Source organism: Lichtheimia ornata (assembly GCF_029851405.1).
Source record: "Lichtheimia ornata isolate CBS 291.66 chromosome Unknown scaffold00003, whole genome shotgun sequence".
NCBI lineage: Eukaryota > Fungi > Mucoromycota > Mucoromycetes > Mucorales > Lichtheimiaceae > Lichtheimia > Lichtheimia ornata.
This window is the reverse complement of record NW_026695323.1, coordinates 140,035-157,940: the sequence shown is the minus strand read 5'-3', so window position 1 is coordinate 157,940 and position 17,906 is coordinate 140,035. Positions and strand designations below refer to the sequence as shown.

The 17,906-nt window shown below is 44.3% G+C and overlaps 10 protein-coding genes across 10 annotated transcripts, besides 2 other annotated features; 7 read left to right on the top strand and 3 right to left on the bottom strand.

Annotated features, from left to right (window-relative positions):
• Window positions 1-1,155: 1,155 nt before the first annotated feature.
• On the top strand, window positions 1,156-1,524 carry O0I10_001043 (uncharacterized protein; the record flags this gene model as incomplete). The annotated part of the gene is made up of 2 exons (XM_058481141.1): window positions 1,156-1,270; window positions 1,355-1,524. 2 exons carry the CDS (start codon window positions 1,156-1,158, stop codon window positions 1,522-1,524), a joined length of 285 nt encoding a protein of 94 aa, XP_058347779.1.
• Window positions 1,440-1,484: a sequence feature (Short protein (O0I10_001042, KAJ8662866.1) was converted to a misc_feature.).
• Window positions 1,525-1,596: 72 nt separating the features above from the next.
• Window positions 1,597-1,623: a sequence feature (Short protein (O0I10_001042, KAJ8662866.1) was converted to a misc_feature.).
• Window positions 1,624-1,657: 34 nt separating this feature from the next.
• Window positions 1,658-3,225, top strand: O0I10_001041 (uncharacterized protein; the record flags this gene model as incomplete). Its single annotated transcript, XM_058481140.1, has 8 exons — window positions 1,658-1,816; window positions 1,878-1,902; window positions 1,965-2,002; window positions 2,069-2,431; window positions 2,501-2,531; window positions 2,587-2,683; window positions 2,741-2,901; window positions 2,981-3,225. The coding sequence occupies 8 exons, from the start codon at window positions 1,658-1,660 to the stop codon at window positions 3,223-3,225; spliced, it is 1,119 nt and encodes a 372-aa protein (XP_058347778.1).
• A 927-nt stretch (window positions 3,226-4,152) lies between these two features.
• O0I10_001040 (uncharacterized protein) lies at window positions 4,153-4,401 on the top strand (the record flags this gene model as incomplete). Its single annotated transcript, XM_058481139.1, has 1 exon — window positions 4,153-4,401. The coding sequence occupies one exon, from the start codon at window positions 4,153-4,155 to the stop codon at window positions 4,399-4,401; it is 249 nt and encodes an 82-aa protein (XP_058347777.1).
• A 319-nt stretch (window positions 4,402-4,720) lies between these two features.
• O0I10_001039 (uncharacterized protein) lies at window positions 4,721-6,368 on the top strand (the record flags this gene model as incomplete). Its single annotated transcript, XM_058481138.1, has 7 exons — window positions 4,721-4,930; window positions 5,008-5,070; window positions 5,137-5,276; window positions 5,355-5,671; window positions 5,721-5,823; window positions 5,892-6,052; window positions 6,127-6,368. The coding sequence occupies 7 exons, from the start codon at window positions 4,721-4,723 to the stop codon at window positions 6,366-6,368; spliced, it is 1,236 nt and encodes a 411-aa protein (XP_058347776.1).
• Window positions 6,369-6,436: 68 nt separating this feature from the next.
• On the bottom strand, window positions 6,437-8,551 carry O0I10_001038 (uncharacterized protein; the record flags this gene model as incomplete). Its single annotated transcript, XM_058481137.1, has 2 exons — window positions 6,437-7,758; window positions 7,828-8,551. 2 exons carry the CDS (start codon window positions 8,549-8,551, stop codon window positions 6,437-6,439), a joined length of 2,046 nt encoding a protein of 681 aa, XP_058347775.1.
• A 296-nt stretch (window positions 8,552-8,847) lies between these two features.
• O0I10_001037 (uncharacterized protein) lies at window positions 8,848-9,860 on the bottom strand (the record flags this gene model as incomplete). Its single annotated transcript, XM_058481136.1, has 5 exons — window positions 8,848-8,884; window positions 8,941-9,021; window positions 9,078-9,247; window positions 9,299-9,443; window positions 9,823-9,860. 5 exons carry the CDS (start codon window positions 9,858-9,860, stop codon window positions 8,848-8,850), a joined length of 471 nt encoding a protein of 156 aa, XP_058347774.1.
• Window positions 9,861-10,228: 368 nt separating this feature from the next.
• On the top strand, window positions 10,229-11,160 carry O0I10_001036 (uncharacterized protein; the record flags this gene model as incomplete). Its single annotated transcript, XM_058481135.1, has 5 exons — window positions 10,229-10,354; window positions 10,421-10,545; window positions 10,614-10,704; window positions 10,757-10,825; window positions 10,882-11,160. 5 exons carry the CDS (start codon window positions 10,229-10,231, stop codon window positions 11,158-11,160), a joined length of 690 nt encoding a protein of 229 aa, XP_058347773.1.
• Window positions 11,161-11,318: 158 nt separating this feature from the next.
• O0I10_001035 (chaperone DnaK) lies at window positions 11,319-13,317 on the bottom strand (the record flags this gene model as incomplete). Its single annotated transcript, XM_058481134.1, has 3 exons — window positions 11,319-12,817; window positions 12,890-13,200; window positions 13,271-13,317. The coding sequence occupies 3 exons, from the start codon at window positions 13,315-13,317 to the stop codon at window positions 11,319-11,321; spliced, it is 1,857 nt and encodes a 618-aa protein (XP_058347772.1).
• A 2,235-nt stretch (window positions 13,318-15,552) lies between these two features.
• On the top strand, window positions 15,553-16,059 carry O0I10_001034 (uncharacterized protein; the record flags this gene model as incomplete). Its single annotated transcript, XM_058481133.1, has 1 exon — window positions 15,553-16,059. One exon carries the CDS (start codon window positions 15,553-15,555, stop codon window positions 16,057-16,059), a length of 507 nt encoding a protein of 168 aa, XP_058347771.1.
• Window positions 16,060-16,421: 362 nt separating this feature from the next.
• O0I10_001033 (ribosomal protein L19) lies at window positions 16,422-17,040 on the top strand (the record flags this gene model as incomplete). Its single annotated transcript, XM_058481132.1, has 2 exons — window positions 16,422-16,476; window positions 16,577-17,040. 2 exons carry the CDS (start codon window positions 16,422-16,424, stop codon window positions 17,038-17,040), a joined length of 519 nt encoding a protein of 172 aa, XP_058347770.1.
• Between the last annotated feature and the right edge of the window lie 866 nt (window positions 17,041-17,906).

Below are 17,906 nucleotides of genomic sequence, written 5' to 3'. Positions count from 1 at the left end.
CAATGAACCGCTTTACTAATCAAATCGCTTGCCAATATGTCCATAACAATCAACAACATACCACACTCAATGAAAAAGCGGAACGTGCGCATCGTGGGATAGGAAGTTTGTGTTCACCAAAGCATCGGCAGCGGTGCAACAGCACACAAGCGGATGCATGTGAACCTTAAAGGATGTTCAGCCGCACATACTTGGAATCTTTGCATTGTGAGCTTATCGGTTTTAGCGTGGATCTAGAATGACAATGGATACCTACATCTTTGATTCATGCATTAGATTGCTGATTTCATATACGTTGTAAGTAAACAACTTTTGGTGTGATGCTAATGCTTATTCTTGTTATTGCCAGGTAGGCTTATACAAGCACTGGGATCGCTTAACGCCGATGCCACAGAGACCTGAAAATTTGGTTGGCCAATTTGTCTTATGAATGTTCCAGATTTGTTTATCATTTTTCATGAAACGACGCTAGCGAGCCAACAATTGAGAATGGGTTTTTCGATCGCGTGTTTACGGAGATGATTGAAACCACGGGTAGCAATGTAGTATGTCTATGCATATCCCGAGTAATTTTTGATATGGTGGAGGGGTCGGTAGATCAACTCTGATCGTGGAGCTGTGTTACAAGAAAGACCGACATGGCTTCCCTTTTTGTATAAAATCAGGAGGAACTGCTCGCAGAACATTGAAAACAAAAGCCACTAGCGGTGTTTCTAGAATGGGGTCAGCTAGCCAACATGCAACCCATCCAACAAGCGGATGTCGATGGATCGGGGAGGGTGAGCGGCCGCCCACCTCAATTCATCCTATAGAATAGAAAATATCAGGAACCAAGCGGTTGTAGTATAATTGTAGCTCCACTTTATGAATAATTTAATAGGCTATGTGATGAACAATGGGATGCTATGCATACTATACGAGATGCTAATGCAGCTGAATACGATACAAACTGCTTACACAATCACCTTCTTCTTCGAAGGTACACGCTCTTCCCTCTAAAAGGAAAGTACAACTACGAACCAATGACTGAGATCTCGAACAACAAACTTTTTTTTCTTTGTCGGGCGATCGAAGTTATATAAAAGTAGACCAAATATCGGGTCTTTTTCGTGGATTGTCAATCACTATTGTTTTCAGCTTCATACCCCACCCCATATGAGCACAGCCGCCACCGCTGCTACTACCACCAATCCCAACACCGTTGTTGAGGAGAAGACGCCCGAGATTGTGAGCTCTGCTGCCTCATCCATTACACAGATCAATACCCCTAGTATGTATATCCAATGATGTCGCATCATAGACGTTATTGCATTGTCCCGCTAATCATAATACATAATCCCTTTGTGATAATTAGCCCAAGAGATTGAAAAACCGAAATGGGGCCAAGCTGATGCATACGATGATGCTGATGGTGGCTATGGTTGGTTCGTGGTCGTTGGATGCTTGTTGGCACAATTCACCTCCTTTGGTCCTGCATTGAGTTGGTACGTTGAATTGATGCTTGATATGACAACGATGTATTGATGAACAATGCTACATAGGGGTAATTGATCAAATCACACCATGATGATGATGATGATGATACTAAACTTTGAGAGCAGGTGTGATGCAAGAATACTTTGAACGAAAGGTGTTTCCTGATGTCCCTGATGTCCAAATGCAGCTATCGTTTGCTGGAACTTTGATGGAGCTTTTTGTGGACTTGATGGGTCCTGTTTTCCAAATCTTGTCAGCACGCTTTGGTATCCGCTTTGTCCTAATCTTAGGCTCCATCATCATGGTCCTTGGTCTTGAGCTTGCATCCTTGAGCACTGAGGTAAGCCACGTGCGATAATGGTATGTATCCTTTTTATATTAACCATCATTTGCTTTGGCAGATCTGGCACGTTTATTTGACACAGGGTAAGGGCAATGAAAAAGCTGCTTATTGTGTATGTATGCTAACATTGAATGATGCTATAAAGGTGTGCTATTCGGTTCTGGGGCATCGCTTTTATACGTGGTAATGTATCCTTTATGCCTTTATCATCATTGTCTTTATTGATTAACCCCATACAATTTACCATAGGCTGCAATGAGTGTACCAGCCCAATGGTTTTCAAAAAGAAGAGGTCTTGCCTTGGGCATCGTTTCGAGTGGTGCAGGCATTGGTGGTGTCGTTTTACCCTTTGTGCAAACAGCTGTCAACAACACACTTGGCATCGCATGGGCGTATCGCGTGATCGGCTTCATTTGCCTTGCAGGAAACATCCTTATTTGCATCCTCGTGAGGGAAAAGTACCCGGGCCATAAAAAAGGCGTCAAAACCGTTGATGAGGAAGTCCAAACCCAATCATCAAAGAAGGCTTCGATGCGTGAAATCTTTGATTTTACCATTCTAAAGGATGTAAACTATCTCATGTGGGTCATCTCTACTATGGTCTCAGTTATGGTAAGTCGTCTCATCTCGTTGCATCGGTATGCATGCAAGTCTAACTTTAGGTCTTTAACACCACAATAGGGTTACTTTGTTCCGTTTTTCTTTTTGCCTTGTAAGTAACATTTGCATTGATGCGTACAAGTGTATTCATTTGATTTCAATGATAGCCTATGTCACCCAACATCTTGGCTTGAGCAGTGAGGATGCTAGTGCCATCACCGCTGTTATGGCAGCAAGTACCACTGTGGGTCGCATCTCCATTGGGTAAGCTCAAACTTTTCATTGTTCTAAACTTTAGCACTAACACGACACCATGGATAGTTATATTGCCGATCGCATTGGACGCATGAATGCTTTGATCATTTGCAACATTATTTCAGGTCTCAGCTCGTTTCTAATTTGGGTGTTTGCATACGACTACAATACCATGATGGCATTTGCTGTGGTTTTCGGCCTCGTATGCAGCATCTACTTTTCATCTAGTAAGTCGATCTTGCATGCAATTACGAAAATAGGCGCTCATGTGATGATGATGGCTGACAATGCATTTGATTTGTATAGTGTCCACCATTACGGCTACCATCGTGGGCATCGACCGGTTCCCTACCGGCTTGTCAGTTTTACTCATGACGAACATGGTGCCTGTGTGGGGCCCATCCATTGCAAGTGCTGTGGAGGCTCGTCTCTACAACACAGAGCCCTATTTCTCATACAAGATGTTCACAGGCGTCACCTTTTTGCTTGGAGGTCTCATTCTTTTTGCACTCAAGATCAAAATGACCAAGAGCTTCATGTCAAAAATCTAAGGGCGCGTTTTGCATGCTTATCATTTTTCATTCCCTGTACTACTCGCTTATGACTAATCCATACATACTCTATCACTGATTTCATTTGTACAATCATCCTCTTCCTATTGCATTTTACATTACCCTATCCGCATGTATAAATATATCAACATGATGATGAAGGTTTAATTTCTTCCGTTGTAAGATGACGTGTAAAGAGTGTCTAGACAACGGGCGATCATGATCGACGTGGTAATAGGCATGGGTCAAAACCGAACATGTAGGGTATCAGCGCTCGGACTAGTCGATTTAGTTTGCATAAACCTGCTAGGCGTCGGCCATTTTTCCTTTTTTTTCTTGTCACCATGGCACCCCCATGCAAATAACAACGAGGGACCATCCCGTTATCCTGAGTCATTACCGCCACAACGGTTTGTATCGGTAATAACAGCGTAAATTCCTACCAAGAGAGGTAAACTTTGCATTGTATTATGCAAGGGAATCCATGCTCCACATTTTCCTACCCGTGATCGGGTAAAAAAAAGTTACCAAGACAATAACGCGAAAACGCTTGTATTAATGGGTATGGTTATTATCCCATTCTTGAAAGCAGCAACGAGAGATTAAGGTTAGCAAAAATGGCGACATGATAATGCTCCTCGACAAAAAGGGGGTGTGTGTGATAATGACCTGGGTGGTGGAGGGTTTCCCTCCCCCACCACCACCCTTCCTACTACCACCCACCGTGGGTGTTTGTTGTTTGCTGTATGATTCAATGATGACAGGTGGCAAAAGGGATTATTTGATGGTATCGTGTTTTTCGCTTTTCGTATACTTTCTTTCTCTTTCCTATTTGTTTTTGTAAGTAGACTTTATCATGTATCTATGGATTCCAAGGAGGACTGTGGTGGCTAAATTGACCCTTCACAGCATTTACTAGTGCAACTCATGGCCACGATCACCTTGGAGGAACCCGTCACAAGCATTACATCCACTATTCAAGAACCCGAGAAAGCAACATACCGTGATCGGAATCGCACGTACTTGCCAAATGGGAATAGTGATAATGAAACGAGCACCGTGCATTCGCCGGCTTCTTCCATTAGCACAGCACCCACCGTGATTGGAAGTGACGATGTTGATGGTGGTGATGGTAAATCTCTTGTAATGCTTATAAACCATGGATGCTTGTACTAAGAAAAGTAGATCAAGATAAAACTAGCAATGTCGGTGATGATGTATACAGCAATAGATCTGATGGGGGTTATGGGTGGTTCGTCGTCTTTGGCAGCTTTTTAGCGTACTTGACAAGTTTTGGCCTGGAATCATGCTGGTAAGTTTACAAGGTTATAGATGAATCGATCGACGTTGCTCACCTGTTTACATATATAGGGGTAAGCATGAAAACACAATGGCTGATGCAAATGTGCACAGACCACCACCCTCCCAAAAACACACACATACAGATTTACGCTGACCACAAACCATCATCCTTGTCTCTCCTCATCAAGGTGTCATGCAAGAATACTTTACTCGTGTGGTGTTCAAGGATGCTCCCAATGCTCAACTTGGCCTAACCTTGGTGGGAACAACAATTGAAATTTTCGCCAACATGATGGGTCCTCTCTACCAATACCTGACATCTCGCTATGGTGTGCGACCTGTTCTCATTCTGGGCACATTTTTAGTAGTGCTCGGGTTGGAAATGTCAGGGTTTGCAACAAAGGTATATATATAACATAGCATGCCAAATACATGACCATGGCGAAACATTGATGTATCTATGTACATACCCTTTCCAAGATCTGGCATCTTGTCGTTTTTCAGGGGGCGATTTTTGGCATCGGTGCCAGTTTACTTTATGTCGTAAGTTGCTTACACGTATGGCGTGCCAAATAGTCATTGTAAAGTCACACTACGTGTTTATTGTAGGCTGCCATGATGGTGCCAAGTCAATGGTTCAATCATAGGGCGTCGTTGGCAATGGGGGCTGTCACCAGTGGATCCTGCCTTGGGGGTGTTACATTGCCGTTTCTCATGACAGCGATCAACAATCGACTGGGTGCTGCATGGTAAGTCAATTTTACTCACGCACAAAGGGTGGTGCCATTGTTTAACGAGTACTATTTGTTGGGGGGTATGTGTCACAGGACCTATCGCATCGTAGGTTTTGTTTGTCTTGGTGCCAATGCTGTCACATGTTTGCTTGTCAAGGAAAAATTTCCATCGAACGTCAAGGTCAAGGGGCATGAAAACAATGAGCATCTTGAACAAACCCCTACCTCTGCTGCTGATAATGACAATGACCACCACCAACAACAATCAAAGCAGCATCACCAACAAGGCGAGAAAGCTCGCAACAAGACATTCAATCTCGAGGTCTTTAAGAATATCAACTTTATTATTTGGATGGCAAGCGGCATTATCAGCACAGCTGGCTACTTTATACCATTCTTTTTTGTACCATGTAAGTGATCTCAAGCCCGCAAATGATGCATTTTTTGCTCACTATGTAGTACATAAAGCATATGCAACCTATTTAGGATTATCAACCTCGGATGGTACATCCCTCATGGCCATTACATCGGGATCCAACTTTTTTGGTCGCATCTGCACAGGGTATGTGTACACATCAAGATGCATTGTCAATAGACCCACTCATCATATATATGTCACCAATCATATAGATACCTAGGGGATCGGATTGGGCGCTTGAATGCACACATCATCAGTACGCTGATGACAGTGATTAGTCTTTTGGTGCTGTGGATGGTTGCCGATACTTACGCCAAGTTGGTTGGGTTCGCAATCATGTTTGGCTTTGCTTGCAGCTCCTTTTTTATCTTTTGTAAGTAGCCCTTGTCTCTATCAATCCCACCCCCCCCAACATTTGACTCATGATGGCATTGTACCTATACATAGTGACTCCTGTCACAGGCCGGATTCTCAGTGTTGAACAAGTACCCACGGGTATTTCATTGATGATCTTGTCGAACATCATCAGTGTTTGTGGCCCACCCCTTGCTACGGCCATTCAGAATCAGGTCCATGACAAGCCATATCTCGTGCTTAAGCTATTCACGGGTGTATGCTACCTCGTATCCTTTGTATTGCTCATGTTGCTCAAGATCCGAATGACTCGAAGCTTAACTTCCAGAATTTAACGTTTATTAATTAAACATCGTTTATCATCACATCATTCATTGTGTGCATCTGTGATGGTGGGGGGGTATTAAACTTGATTTACAACAAGACTACGTCTCCTCTTATTACTCAGGATTTGTTGAACATGCTCCATCATGTATTTGGTGATGCGTGGGCAGTCGTATATCCATAGCGAGGTCAAGGAAGGAAATTCTCTGTCGCAGACTAGGTCGGCAATGCCTTGATCGGTAACGTTAACAACACGTATAAGTTCAAGGTGTTCCAAGCTCGGTAAAGCGCTAAGCATCAGCATGGTATTATCTGTGACACCTTCAAGATTGGATAACTCGAGCTTTTTAAGGCCGTTTGTAGGTGATGGTGAAGATGATGGTGATGTGGTGGTGTTATTGACAAGTGCAGCTGCAAATCGATCCATAGCTTCACTCGATGTATGCGTGCAATGATCAAGGCGGATACGTTCAAGGGTAACAATATCACCGAGGAGGGCAAGCGCATTTGCTGACAAGTCGCACACGTGATCTGTTTCAAACACACGCAAGGGTGATTTATAGCCGAGAGCTCGATGACGATTAAAGAAATGCTCTATGCCAGGGTGGCTGACATGGCGTACTGAATGTAATGATAATTCACGTAAATAGGGTAAATCAGCAAGGACAAGGAGGATATCGACCGAAAGCACGGGTGAATAACTAATGTTGACTTGAGTCAGGGTATGACATTGCTGCATGATCGTTGCCATGGTTGCATGTAACGTGTCTTGCATGGTGATACTAATCGATTGCACTGCTGGGAAATGTAATTCATTCACAATGGGCTCCCATAGCTCCTCTGGATCAGGATCACTCATATCCATTTGTAATACGAGGCGTTCAATCGTTGTTGTAGTAGCATGCGTCAACAGTAATTGTTCCATCAATTCGCGTCGTACACGTCCAAACACCAAGGTACGCAATCCACGTGAATCTCCATGACCACCCGCACGTGCTGTTTCAGATTCATATAGCATACGATACACGTTGAAGTATAAGCTCTCAAGCTGTGGACAGCAACGATGAATTAGTGCAACTGCACTTGGCTCGCATTGGTACACGGCTACATGGCGTAGATTTGGACACCTTTCTAATACAGGCTCAAGCTGTGCGCACCGAATGTTGATTGCTTCCAGCTCCAAAGATGTCAACGAAAGCGTTGTAGGTAGCATGGATGGATCGATATGACCAAGCTGTGATACACCACGATAGCCAAGACTCTGCAAATGTGGACATGCTGATAGTACATTAGGAAGGGGTACGATGCCATCAATCATGGAGCTGATAGTCAAGTTGGTGAGCGTGTTGGACACTTTTGATAAGGCTGCCGATAACGTATTGAAATCACCCGTTTTGCATCCTAGCAACGGTTGTCATCAGAGAAAAAAGCACATGATAAAAGAATGAAAAAGAGAGAAAAAAGACATACGACGCAGTGTCAAGGATCGTAAGCGAGAAAAGTGGCCGAGCGCAATATCTTTAAAGATATCCAAGGAGGAATTGTTATCGAGGAACATGATGGATAAATTGTGTATGTGGTTGCTAATGACAGGAAGTAGGTTGATGATAGATCCTACAGCGGCGTCGTATCCATCCACAATGATATGTTGCCAGCCATCTGGACATCCAAGCAAGCGATCTCGCCATGCATGAGACACACACAGGCATTCAATCAACGTCTCCACAGACAAATGGGTCACGAGATGGTCAAGGATATCAAACGGCAATTGTCCAACGATATCCATCCGTAGTTGACATTGAGCTGTTGCTTGTGCACGTGCTTCTTGTAGCTGATGGTGGCTCTCAGCATCACTTGCAGGAACCTCCTTAAGTCCTTGATCATAAACTTTTATCGCTCGCTGCTGCCACCCTTGGGCCATGCATATCTCTCCAGCTCGCAGGTAACCAGCTGACCATTGGGGTGCAAGTCGCATCATGGCATGCGCATCGTCCATTCCTAATTCAAAATGGCCCGTCTTGCTGTAGGCTGCTGATCGCGTGTCTAGAAGGCCAATCTGATGTCGAAGCAATTCGTCTAGTGCCAGAGTTGTCTCCTTGATCGCCTGTGAGTAGTTGGCATTGCAAAGTGCTGTCGTGCCATTATGAGCATGTCTCTCCCAACAAGTGGAATCGGTCGTCGTAGCTGCTGCCATGGCGTTACAGAAAACAAGCTTCTCCGAGATAACTCTTTTGGCTGCATTTCTCAATCCCACCCGCCACGACCCTGCGTGTTGCCTGATTCATAGTAGCAAAATCCCCACTTTGGAATGCCGACGTCATAGTGATCCATAGTCAAGTTGTTGTTATGGAGATTGACAGTAAATGTGTGTGATCATCAAATGAAATGTGTATTTACAAGAACGAATGGGACAAGAAATGTTGTTGACATTGGCATGGTAATAAATGGATGGTTGAAGATATGCAAGGGGGGAGGGGGACCAAAATAATGCTAAGAGTAAATGTCGTTGCCTGTGGGTGCTTGGTAGCTGCAAGATGCATAAATTTCATTGTCCAAAGTAACCACCCTTCCATTGTCACTTACCCTGATGTTGCTTCCAAATCCGGAATGGCAATCTTTGAAAGGTGCATAATGATGACTGGGGTCCGTTTCTCGGCAACCATTCTATTGTTGCCATGTCAACCAATACTGCTGATGAATAACCCTCACCATGGACGTACCTATCCATATCTTTTCCTTCCACTGGATCCCATTGCTCTGTGGTCGTAACACTTCCGAGCTGTGTGTATTGATGAAGCGAGCCTTCCATCTTGCGTTTGATAATCTCCACCACAGTTACTGCCTTGTTGATAGTAGGTCCTTTTCCAACAATGACGATATCAGACTTGGTCTACTTCAACGTTAATAATCCGATCCTAAATCACCCGCATGGATAACGTACCTTGAACTTTTGTAATCCTACATCAACGTAACGCGTAATCTTGCCGGATTGTGTACATCGGATTTCATTGTCTGCTGGTGGCGATTCATTGTTTTCATGTTCCTTTTCACTTCTACGATAATCCTCCACTGCATTTGTAAGCCATCTTTTCCGCCCCTCCTCATTTCCTCAAGTTTCCTTCCTGGTGACCTACTATAAAAAGATATTAGCTATGATAGTTCCACATATACAGCATATATCCAACTATGATCATAGCCCCATCAGAGATAGAAATGGTTGATTTCATATACGTGGAGCGTCCCCATGTTATCAACCCGAAGCAAGAATCAGCTATCCACAAGTGTCGCGCGCGAGCAATCCATCACCGGGGGTATCTTTCCTCCTTTATCCACCAGCAGCATTCCATCATCTCCAGAATACCATGGCTCAGTGTAAGAGGATTGGGGGGGGGGGTTGTGATGTTGTTGTTGTCGTTATCGACTGTCGAGCCATCCTTTATCACCGGGTGAGCAATACTTTCTCACCTATGATCTAACACTGGCTCCCTCCACAAAAGATCCATATGGTCCCTTGCTTTGTGTTTTTCTCTTTGTCCGGCCTTACGGTACCAACTGCCTCGTGACTTTTGAACAGGATACCAAGATTTCGAACAGTACGTGATGGCTGCAGAGGCGACAAAAGGGATGGGGCTGATTCCTGACAGCGGTTGATTCGGGTGCTCCTCAAACCTTTTACAGACTCATCACTTGGGCAAGTTGGAAAAGAAGAGGATATTAGAGAAGACGGTGTTACCTTGTACGTGATGAGACGCGTGTGTGTGTGTGTATTGATAGGAAAGAAGATAATTGAGAATGGGATGTTCGGTAAGTCACGTATATAAAATTGGGTGGAGGAGATTCAAGATCAATGCACGTCCTTTGCTCTTTATCCATGACATCCAAACCACAACCAGTGGCTGTTGAAACGCCCACACGAGGAGAAGCATCTTATGAAGAAACACACGTCCACAAAGTCTATGAGGAAATAGCTAGTCATTTCAGCGAGACACGCTACAAGGTTTGTTATTTTTCAACCTGCGTTGCTTTATTCAACGAAAAGACTCATACGTTGCAATCGAGCTAGCCATGGCCTGTGGTCGAGACATTCCTCCATAGTATGCCCACAGGAAGCGTAGGAGCCGACGTTGGTTGTGGCAATGGCAAGTACATTGGCGTCAATCCCAATATTTTGATGCTCGGATCGGATCGGTAAGGGATATCCCATATGCGTGTATAGAGGGTGTATGACATACGCTAACCGACATGGCACATTACAGGAGCAGCAACCTGATCAAGATTGTACAAGAACGAGGATTTGAAGGAATGGTTGCAGATGGATTGGATCTACCTTATCGTGATAATGCTTTTGTAAGTGTATTTATGCAATGGGATGGAGTATCACGTGCTAATGGCTATCCAGGATTTCGTCGTTTCTATTGCTGTCATTCATCATTTCGCATCACCTGAACGACGACAAGAAGCTCTCAAGGTATGATCACTCTCTTCTTCTAGATATCAGTAATAACATGCCATCGCTCATTATAGGAGCTATTACGGATCACACGCCCTGGTGGCAAGATATTAGTCTTTGTATGGGCCCTTGAGCAAACCAAGTTCAGCAAACGCAACTTTGAACCAGGCAAACAAGATGTATTTGTACCATGGATGTTGAAATCAGACCCATCCAAGGTCTATCAGCGATACTATCACCTCTTTCAACAAGGCGAGCTCGATCAGCTTTTCAAATCAATATCCAATGTCACTATTGAAACTTCTGGTTATGACCGTGACAACCATTATGTAATTGCCATCAAGGAAGAATAGACGACATCGTACATATATATTCCACTACATCACTTTGTATTATACACAACGCAAAAATATGACTTTTTTTATACACGATTTTCATACAAAGAAAAATAGAATGGATGCTGATACAAGAATGCTATGGAGGGTAGAAAGGGGGGGAAGAGGGAAAGAACTTAACGGCGAGTAGAGTACACATGAGCAAAAGCACGCGTAGTGGCACGCTTCAACTTTGTTTGTGCACCCTTAATGTCATCGACTGTGGCATCCTCAGAGGAGATATCCATGAACTCCATTGCTTCAGCAAGAGCCGTTTCGATAGCTTCACGATCACCACGACGCAACTTCATGCTGACATTGGGATCGGAGATGTTGTTCTCGACTTGGTATACATACGACTCAAGGTCTTGCTTTGCTTGGACAACGGCCTCACGCTTCTTGTCTGATTCGGCATTCTTGGCAGCGTCTTCCACCATACGATCAATATCAGCAGCTGAAAGACGAGTCGAGTTGGAAATGGTCACATCCGCCTTGCGACCCGTTGTCTTGTCTTGAGCAGTGACCTTCAAGATACCATTGGCATCCAAATCAAAGGTGCAAAGCAATTCAGGCGTACCACGAGGAGCAGGCACCAATCCACTGAGAGAAAACTCACCAAGCATGTTGTTTTCTTTGGTCATGAGACGTTCGCCTTCATACACAGGGAAGGTGACAGTGGTCTGGTTATCACCGGATGTCGTGAACACCTTGGACTTTTGACAAGGAATGGGTGTATTGCGGGGAACGACAACAGCCATAATACCACCTTGCATCTCAACACCAAGCGAAAGTGGCACCACATCAAGCAACAAGAGATCCTGTGTCTTTTCGTTACCAGCTTGGTTGGTAAGAACAGCAGCTTGAACAGCAGCACCATAAGCAACAGCCTCATCAGGGTTGATCGACTTGTTAAGCTCCTTGCCATTGAACAAATCTTGAAGCAACGATTGGATCTTGGGAATACGTGTCGAACCACCCACTAAGACCACTTCATCGATATCCTTCTTGTCAATCTTGGCATCCTTCAAGACACGCTCAACAGGGGCCACGGTGTTGGAGAAATGAGTCGAGTTGATCTCTTCAAACTTGGCACGGGTGATGGATGATTGGAAATCAATGCCTTCAAACAAGGAATCCACCTCAACGGTCGTTTGGGTGAGTGAAGACAAGGTACGCTTGGCACGTTCGGAAGCAGAACGCAAACGACGAAGAGCACGTGCATCACCAGAAATGTCCTTCTTGTGCTTACGCTTGATCTCCTGTACAAAGTGGTTCACCAAGGTATTATCGAAATCTTCACCACCCAAATGCGTGTTGCCAGCAGTGGCCTTGACAGCAAACACACCACCAGAAATGGTCAAGAGTGATACATCAAAAGTGCCACCACCCAAATCAAAGATGAGCACATTCCTTTCCTTCTTATCATTGGCATCCAAACCATAGGCGATGGCAGCAGCGGTAGGCTCGTTGATAATACGCAAGACATCCAAACCAGCAATGATACCGGCATCCTTGGTAGCTTGACGCTGCGAATCATTAAAGTAGGCTGGCACAGTAACAACGGCCTTGGTGACCTTTTTGCCAAGCTTGGCTTCAGCAATCTCCTTCATCTTGATCAACACCATGGATGAGATTTCTACACACAACATGCAGAGGTGCATACATATTTAGCCACATCATCATCACCAGGACAATGTTTACAACATACCTTGAGGCGTATACGTCTTGGTCTCTCCACCAACTTCGACTTGGATCTTGGGGTTATCGTTGTCATCCACCACAGTAAAAGGCCAGTTGACCATATCAGCCTTGACTTCAGGATCATCAAAACGACGACCAATGAGACGCTTGACATCAAACACAGTGTGCTTGGGGTTCATGGCAGCTTGGTTTTTGGCAGCATCACCCACAAGACGCTCATTCTCAGAGAATGCCACATACGAGGGAGTAGTACGATTGCCTTGTTCGTTGGCGATAATCTCCACACGTTCACTCTCCCATACACCAACACAGGAGTAGCTAAAAAGAATCATCCACAACGTTAAAGATCATCCTTCCACCTTTGAATAAAGACTTTTTTGTTACTTACGTTGTACCCAAATCGATACCAATAGCACCCTCGTATTCAGCAGACATGTTGTTGTGGAAAAGAAATGAAAAAAAGAGGAGGAGAAAATCTTGACATTCGAGTTGTCGACCTTTATAAAAAACTTTTAAAAGGCGCCTCTGACTGCTCCCCCGTTTTGGTCCTCCTCATTGGTCAGCTTCCCGATCAATGCTGCACTGCACCAATGCTGGCAAGTCGGTGTTTTCACTAGCTAGGTCCGCTCAATGCAGCTCTCTCGTTGTGTGTTGTACTTGGATCTACATCCTCTCCAACGTAATGATCCATCTCTTTTTTAAATGAATGTTCATGGGATCCAAGTATGAAAGTCATCATTTGTATATGAATGGAATCGCTTTTTGTAATGCCCTTCATGTTGAAAGAGATTTTGAAAATGTCATCTTTGAATCTACAACAGGCGGTCCAATGCAAGAGGTTTTGTGTCAAGGACATTTAAAGGTAAACCTTTTTGACACCAATTACATGTGGCAGTAATATCCCAGAATGAAAAGTGGTATTGGCTCGTGCATCTTTGTATCAGCAGAGGTCCAATCACATCAAACAAAAGAAAATCAACAATGGACCCCAAAAGTAAGCATTCTATTTGATATTGGATCCATTTCACAAGAAACATGGTCTTCGACAAGATCAATTACAATTCATTGAGATTTTCGGGATCAAAAGTGTCTTTCCTATGCCATTGGATGGTTACTGCCAATAATGTAAAGGTCATCCCATTTCATCTACGGTACACGGCTGCAGCCATTTGCATGTATTAGAGTTCCAAGCAAGATACCCTGACCAGGTACATAGCTTCCATTCCTATGGTAACAAAAATGAAATACACGTATTGTACCGTACCTGGGAGAGACAAACCACAGCTGCTGATGTTTGACCAATGTATTGGTAGCTTCCTCCAAAGCAGTGTGTGGCCACTTTACGTTCCATGTCTATCTCTTGCGGTCGCAGCATACTATATACGAATCCTATATACCTTTGGGCCTTCCCTCTCAGGCTGTCAGCGTAGTGGGTGATACAAAATATTACGAACGCTATAAACTTTGAGAGTACATCATGAGCTGATGCTGCCTAAGCTTAGGGTCAAAGGGCTTTTTGTTGCTTGACGATAAGCTGTTGGACGGCTTGTTGTATACATGGATGATTCATGCTTGCTACTGCTATTAGTGTTATCCTTAAACTTTGGCAGCGAGCAGAATAGGCGGATGAACACCCGTTAAAAACGAAGATTGTTTAGTAGATGCCGGGTTTGTAAATTCTAATTCGAACGCTTCAATGCTGCAAGTACAAATCTAGGTAATGGGAGGGCTGGTAAACAAGCTACCGTGACTCATCCGTATAGATGCAAAGGTACATAATTGGCATAATGCATACAGCAGCATCTTGTTCTTTGCATGTTTGACTATTGTTGTTCCTTCCGCATGTCCAAAAGAGATTGGTGAACAATAGCAGTGCATCCTTCGATCACGTTAACCATATGCACACATCATTAATGTGTGGTGGTATCATCATGATGCTGGATGTTTTGGTGCGTGCTGGAGCCACAATGTTGATAAAAGAAAAATGATACGGGAAGCATGTTGTTGTGCCATTGGCAATGGTTTGTGTTGAGAAACATATATAAGGAGACGAATGCACGTGTTGTCGCGTGAGCTCATTTTGTTTTGACTCTCTTTTCATCCAGGCTGCAGAAGGCATAAATGTGTTTATGCTTTGTTGTCTGTTGTTGCACAAACCCAACTGACGCCGCTGCCGTCGCCGCCCCGTTGTCAGGGTGTTTATGTGTGGGTGGGGCAACAAGTAGAAAGGGGGGCGCGGGTGTTGGGGATAGGATTGGGTAAAGTGTAGAGAGAGAGAGATACAGGAGGTGATATGTGCATTTATGGACATATCGTGGTGGTGGTGATTTCATCTGAAACGCCCAATGTGTAATGTTGTGCGTGCGTGCGTGCGTGTGAGCCTAATCCAAAGGGCAACCGGTAAAAAAAAGGGGGTGTGGGTGGTTGTGGAAAGATGTCTCTTGTCGATCTTTGTGTGTGTACATGTCGTGCCTCCATCACAAAGGGATAAATATAAAAATCGGGTCGATTCCCACACAATGACACCTTAGTCCTTGTTTTCTCTCTCTCTCTTCTTTACATTTTTTAATTCCTCCCTTTCAAAGGGTTGTGTACTATCGTCACTCAATTCAAGGTTCCGGATACATATATATTGCGTGTGCACGCACCATCATCATCATCATCTCAATTATGGCCGTTTTCTTCTTCTCCTCTTCTCGTTGTATTCATCTCTCCATTCTCCTCTTGGGTGCCTTGGTTACAGCAGTGTGTGCTATACCATTGCCATTGATATCCGATGAGCAACGCCAGGTCATTATCAACAACCACATTCCTTCATTGAATGATGCCCTTACGGTGGACAGCGATGAAGACATCCTTTTCGACGAGTTTTGGCAAGATGATGAAGATGACGAGGATGATGACGAAGATGCATTCAATTTCATTTACAATCTTTTTGGTGGTGTGGACGAACATGATGAACCTGTAAAGAAGCCGCAGCAACAGCAGCAGCAAGAACAAAGAATGGAGGATGATATTCAATCGGCCATGATGATGGTATCTTCTTCATCTGATGACCATGTCATTGAGATGGCTATCATATCACGAGCCAAGCAGACTTTTCGACGACCTTCATTGTTTGCCACATCAAGTGCTGAAGAGCAAGATGAGCTTGATTTGATGTCATCGGATACGTAAACTACTCCTACTCCTACTACTACTACTACACTACTCTTCTTGACATGATGTAACCCATACACCACCACCACCAGCACCTTGTACATAATTCCATGGGCGCATGTTGTTAAAAGCATGTGCCGAGAAGAAAAGCACAGCCAAACTTTAATAATAAAAGGCAGTTCCATGTAAAGAAAAAGAATAGGAGAGAGGATGATCAACGTACATGTGCATATTGTAAGATGGGGTGTGGATGGATGTCATAAGCTTTTTGTTCAGCAGCGGAGTCGGTGCGTTTTTTGGCAAGGGGGTGGGGGAGAAAGAAGAGACACTGAGGTGCGTTCAACAGAGTAAGCCACTTGCCCTATTTTTCCCTTTTGACCATGAACTTCTTGAGGACACTCACCGCCCGTGCCATTCCAAAGAGCTCTCTTCAATGTAAGTAACAACGATCGATTCACCGAATCAATGGATCAAATGGAGGATAAGAACGTATACTCATGTGGGGGGACAATGGTCATTGTTGTTGTGTTTGTAGCTAGCTACAGCACGGCTGCTACTGCTGCTGCTGCCAGCAAAACCAAGGGCAATGTGATGGAAATGGTCGATTCACAGCAAGTACAGGCTGCCAATGTGGACGGACGACGTGAATTGTTCTCGCGAAAAAACCATAAGGGCGTACGTCCTGGTTCGGTGGTGTTAGTGGAGACATACAATGGCCCTGGTGAAAAGACGACATCGACCTTTATGGGTATCTGCACTGCTATTCGTCGCAAGGGCATCGACACATCATTCACTCTTCGCAACATTGTCATGCGTGTGGGCGTTGAGCAGCGTTTTGCATTGTATTCTCCTCTTCTCAAGAGCATCAAGGTGTTGCAAAAGCCTACCGAGTTGCGTGTTCGTCGTGCTAAGCTCAACTACCTTCGTGATCAACCTGGCAAGGTCTTCACTTCTCTCCAAAGTTTGTGGAAGCAAGAGCAATTGGACAAGCAAAAGTAGATTACACAGCATAAGACGCCACCTTATTTGACATGACACAAACACTCAACACACAACACACAATCCATCTCTCTCACACACACATACACGCCCCCAACATTCATGACATTGAATTCTTTGTATACACACCCACACACACACGCTCGCAACGCAACATTTTCGACATAGTTACAACAATACACTTTTGGTTATATATGTATCCATTCTTGTCCATGTACTAGCTTACGGATGTTGTTGGGGGGAGGAAGGGGAGGGGAGAGGGTTATACATGATGAGCTGTGTCCTCGGAATGCAATCGCCATCACGCATATCGACATGCATAAAGTGCCGCATCTCGGGACAAAATTTACCTCTTGGTTGTCTGTGAGAGTTGCATCATGAGCTGTTTTTGTGTGTGTTGCTCACCGCATCTTGATATATGTAATAAAGAGGAGAGGATTGCATATGCATGCGTCTTGTTTTTCTTCTTTTACAATTGAAAAACACACACATGTGGTTGGGAGGATAGTGGTCACGTGTATACTCAACATGCGAGAGAGCCATTTCTTTTTGGGCAGGATAATAACGGAATGACCGTTTGGCCGATCCGTGACACAATGGCACTAAACAAGTATCAAAACGCAGGAGAGAGAGTGTGTGACGCAACATAAACTTCAGGAGAGTGTGAATGACTGCAAGCAAGCTCTTTTATTATGATGATGACTATGCGTATGTAAAAGGTGTGTGCGTGTTGTATGTGTGGATAAACAGACCAGCAAAGCAAATGAGGCAAATGCTGCTATATGCTTACAGCGGGATGATCGCCCCACAAGTAGTCCAATACAGTGACTCCACAATGGCCCCAAGGTTGTTGTTGTTGCCCCATG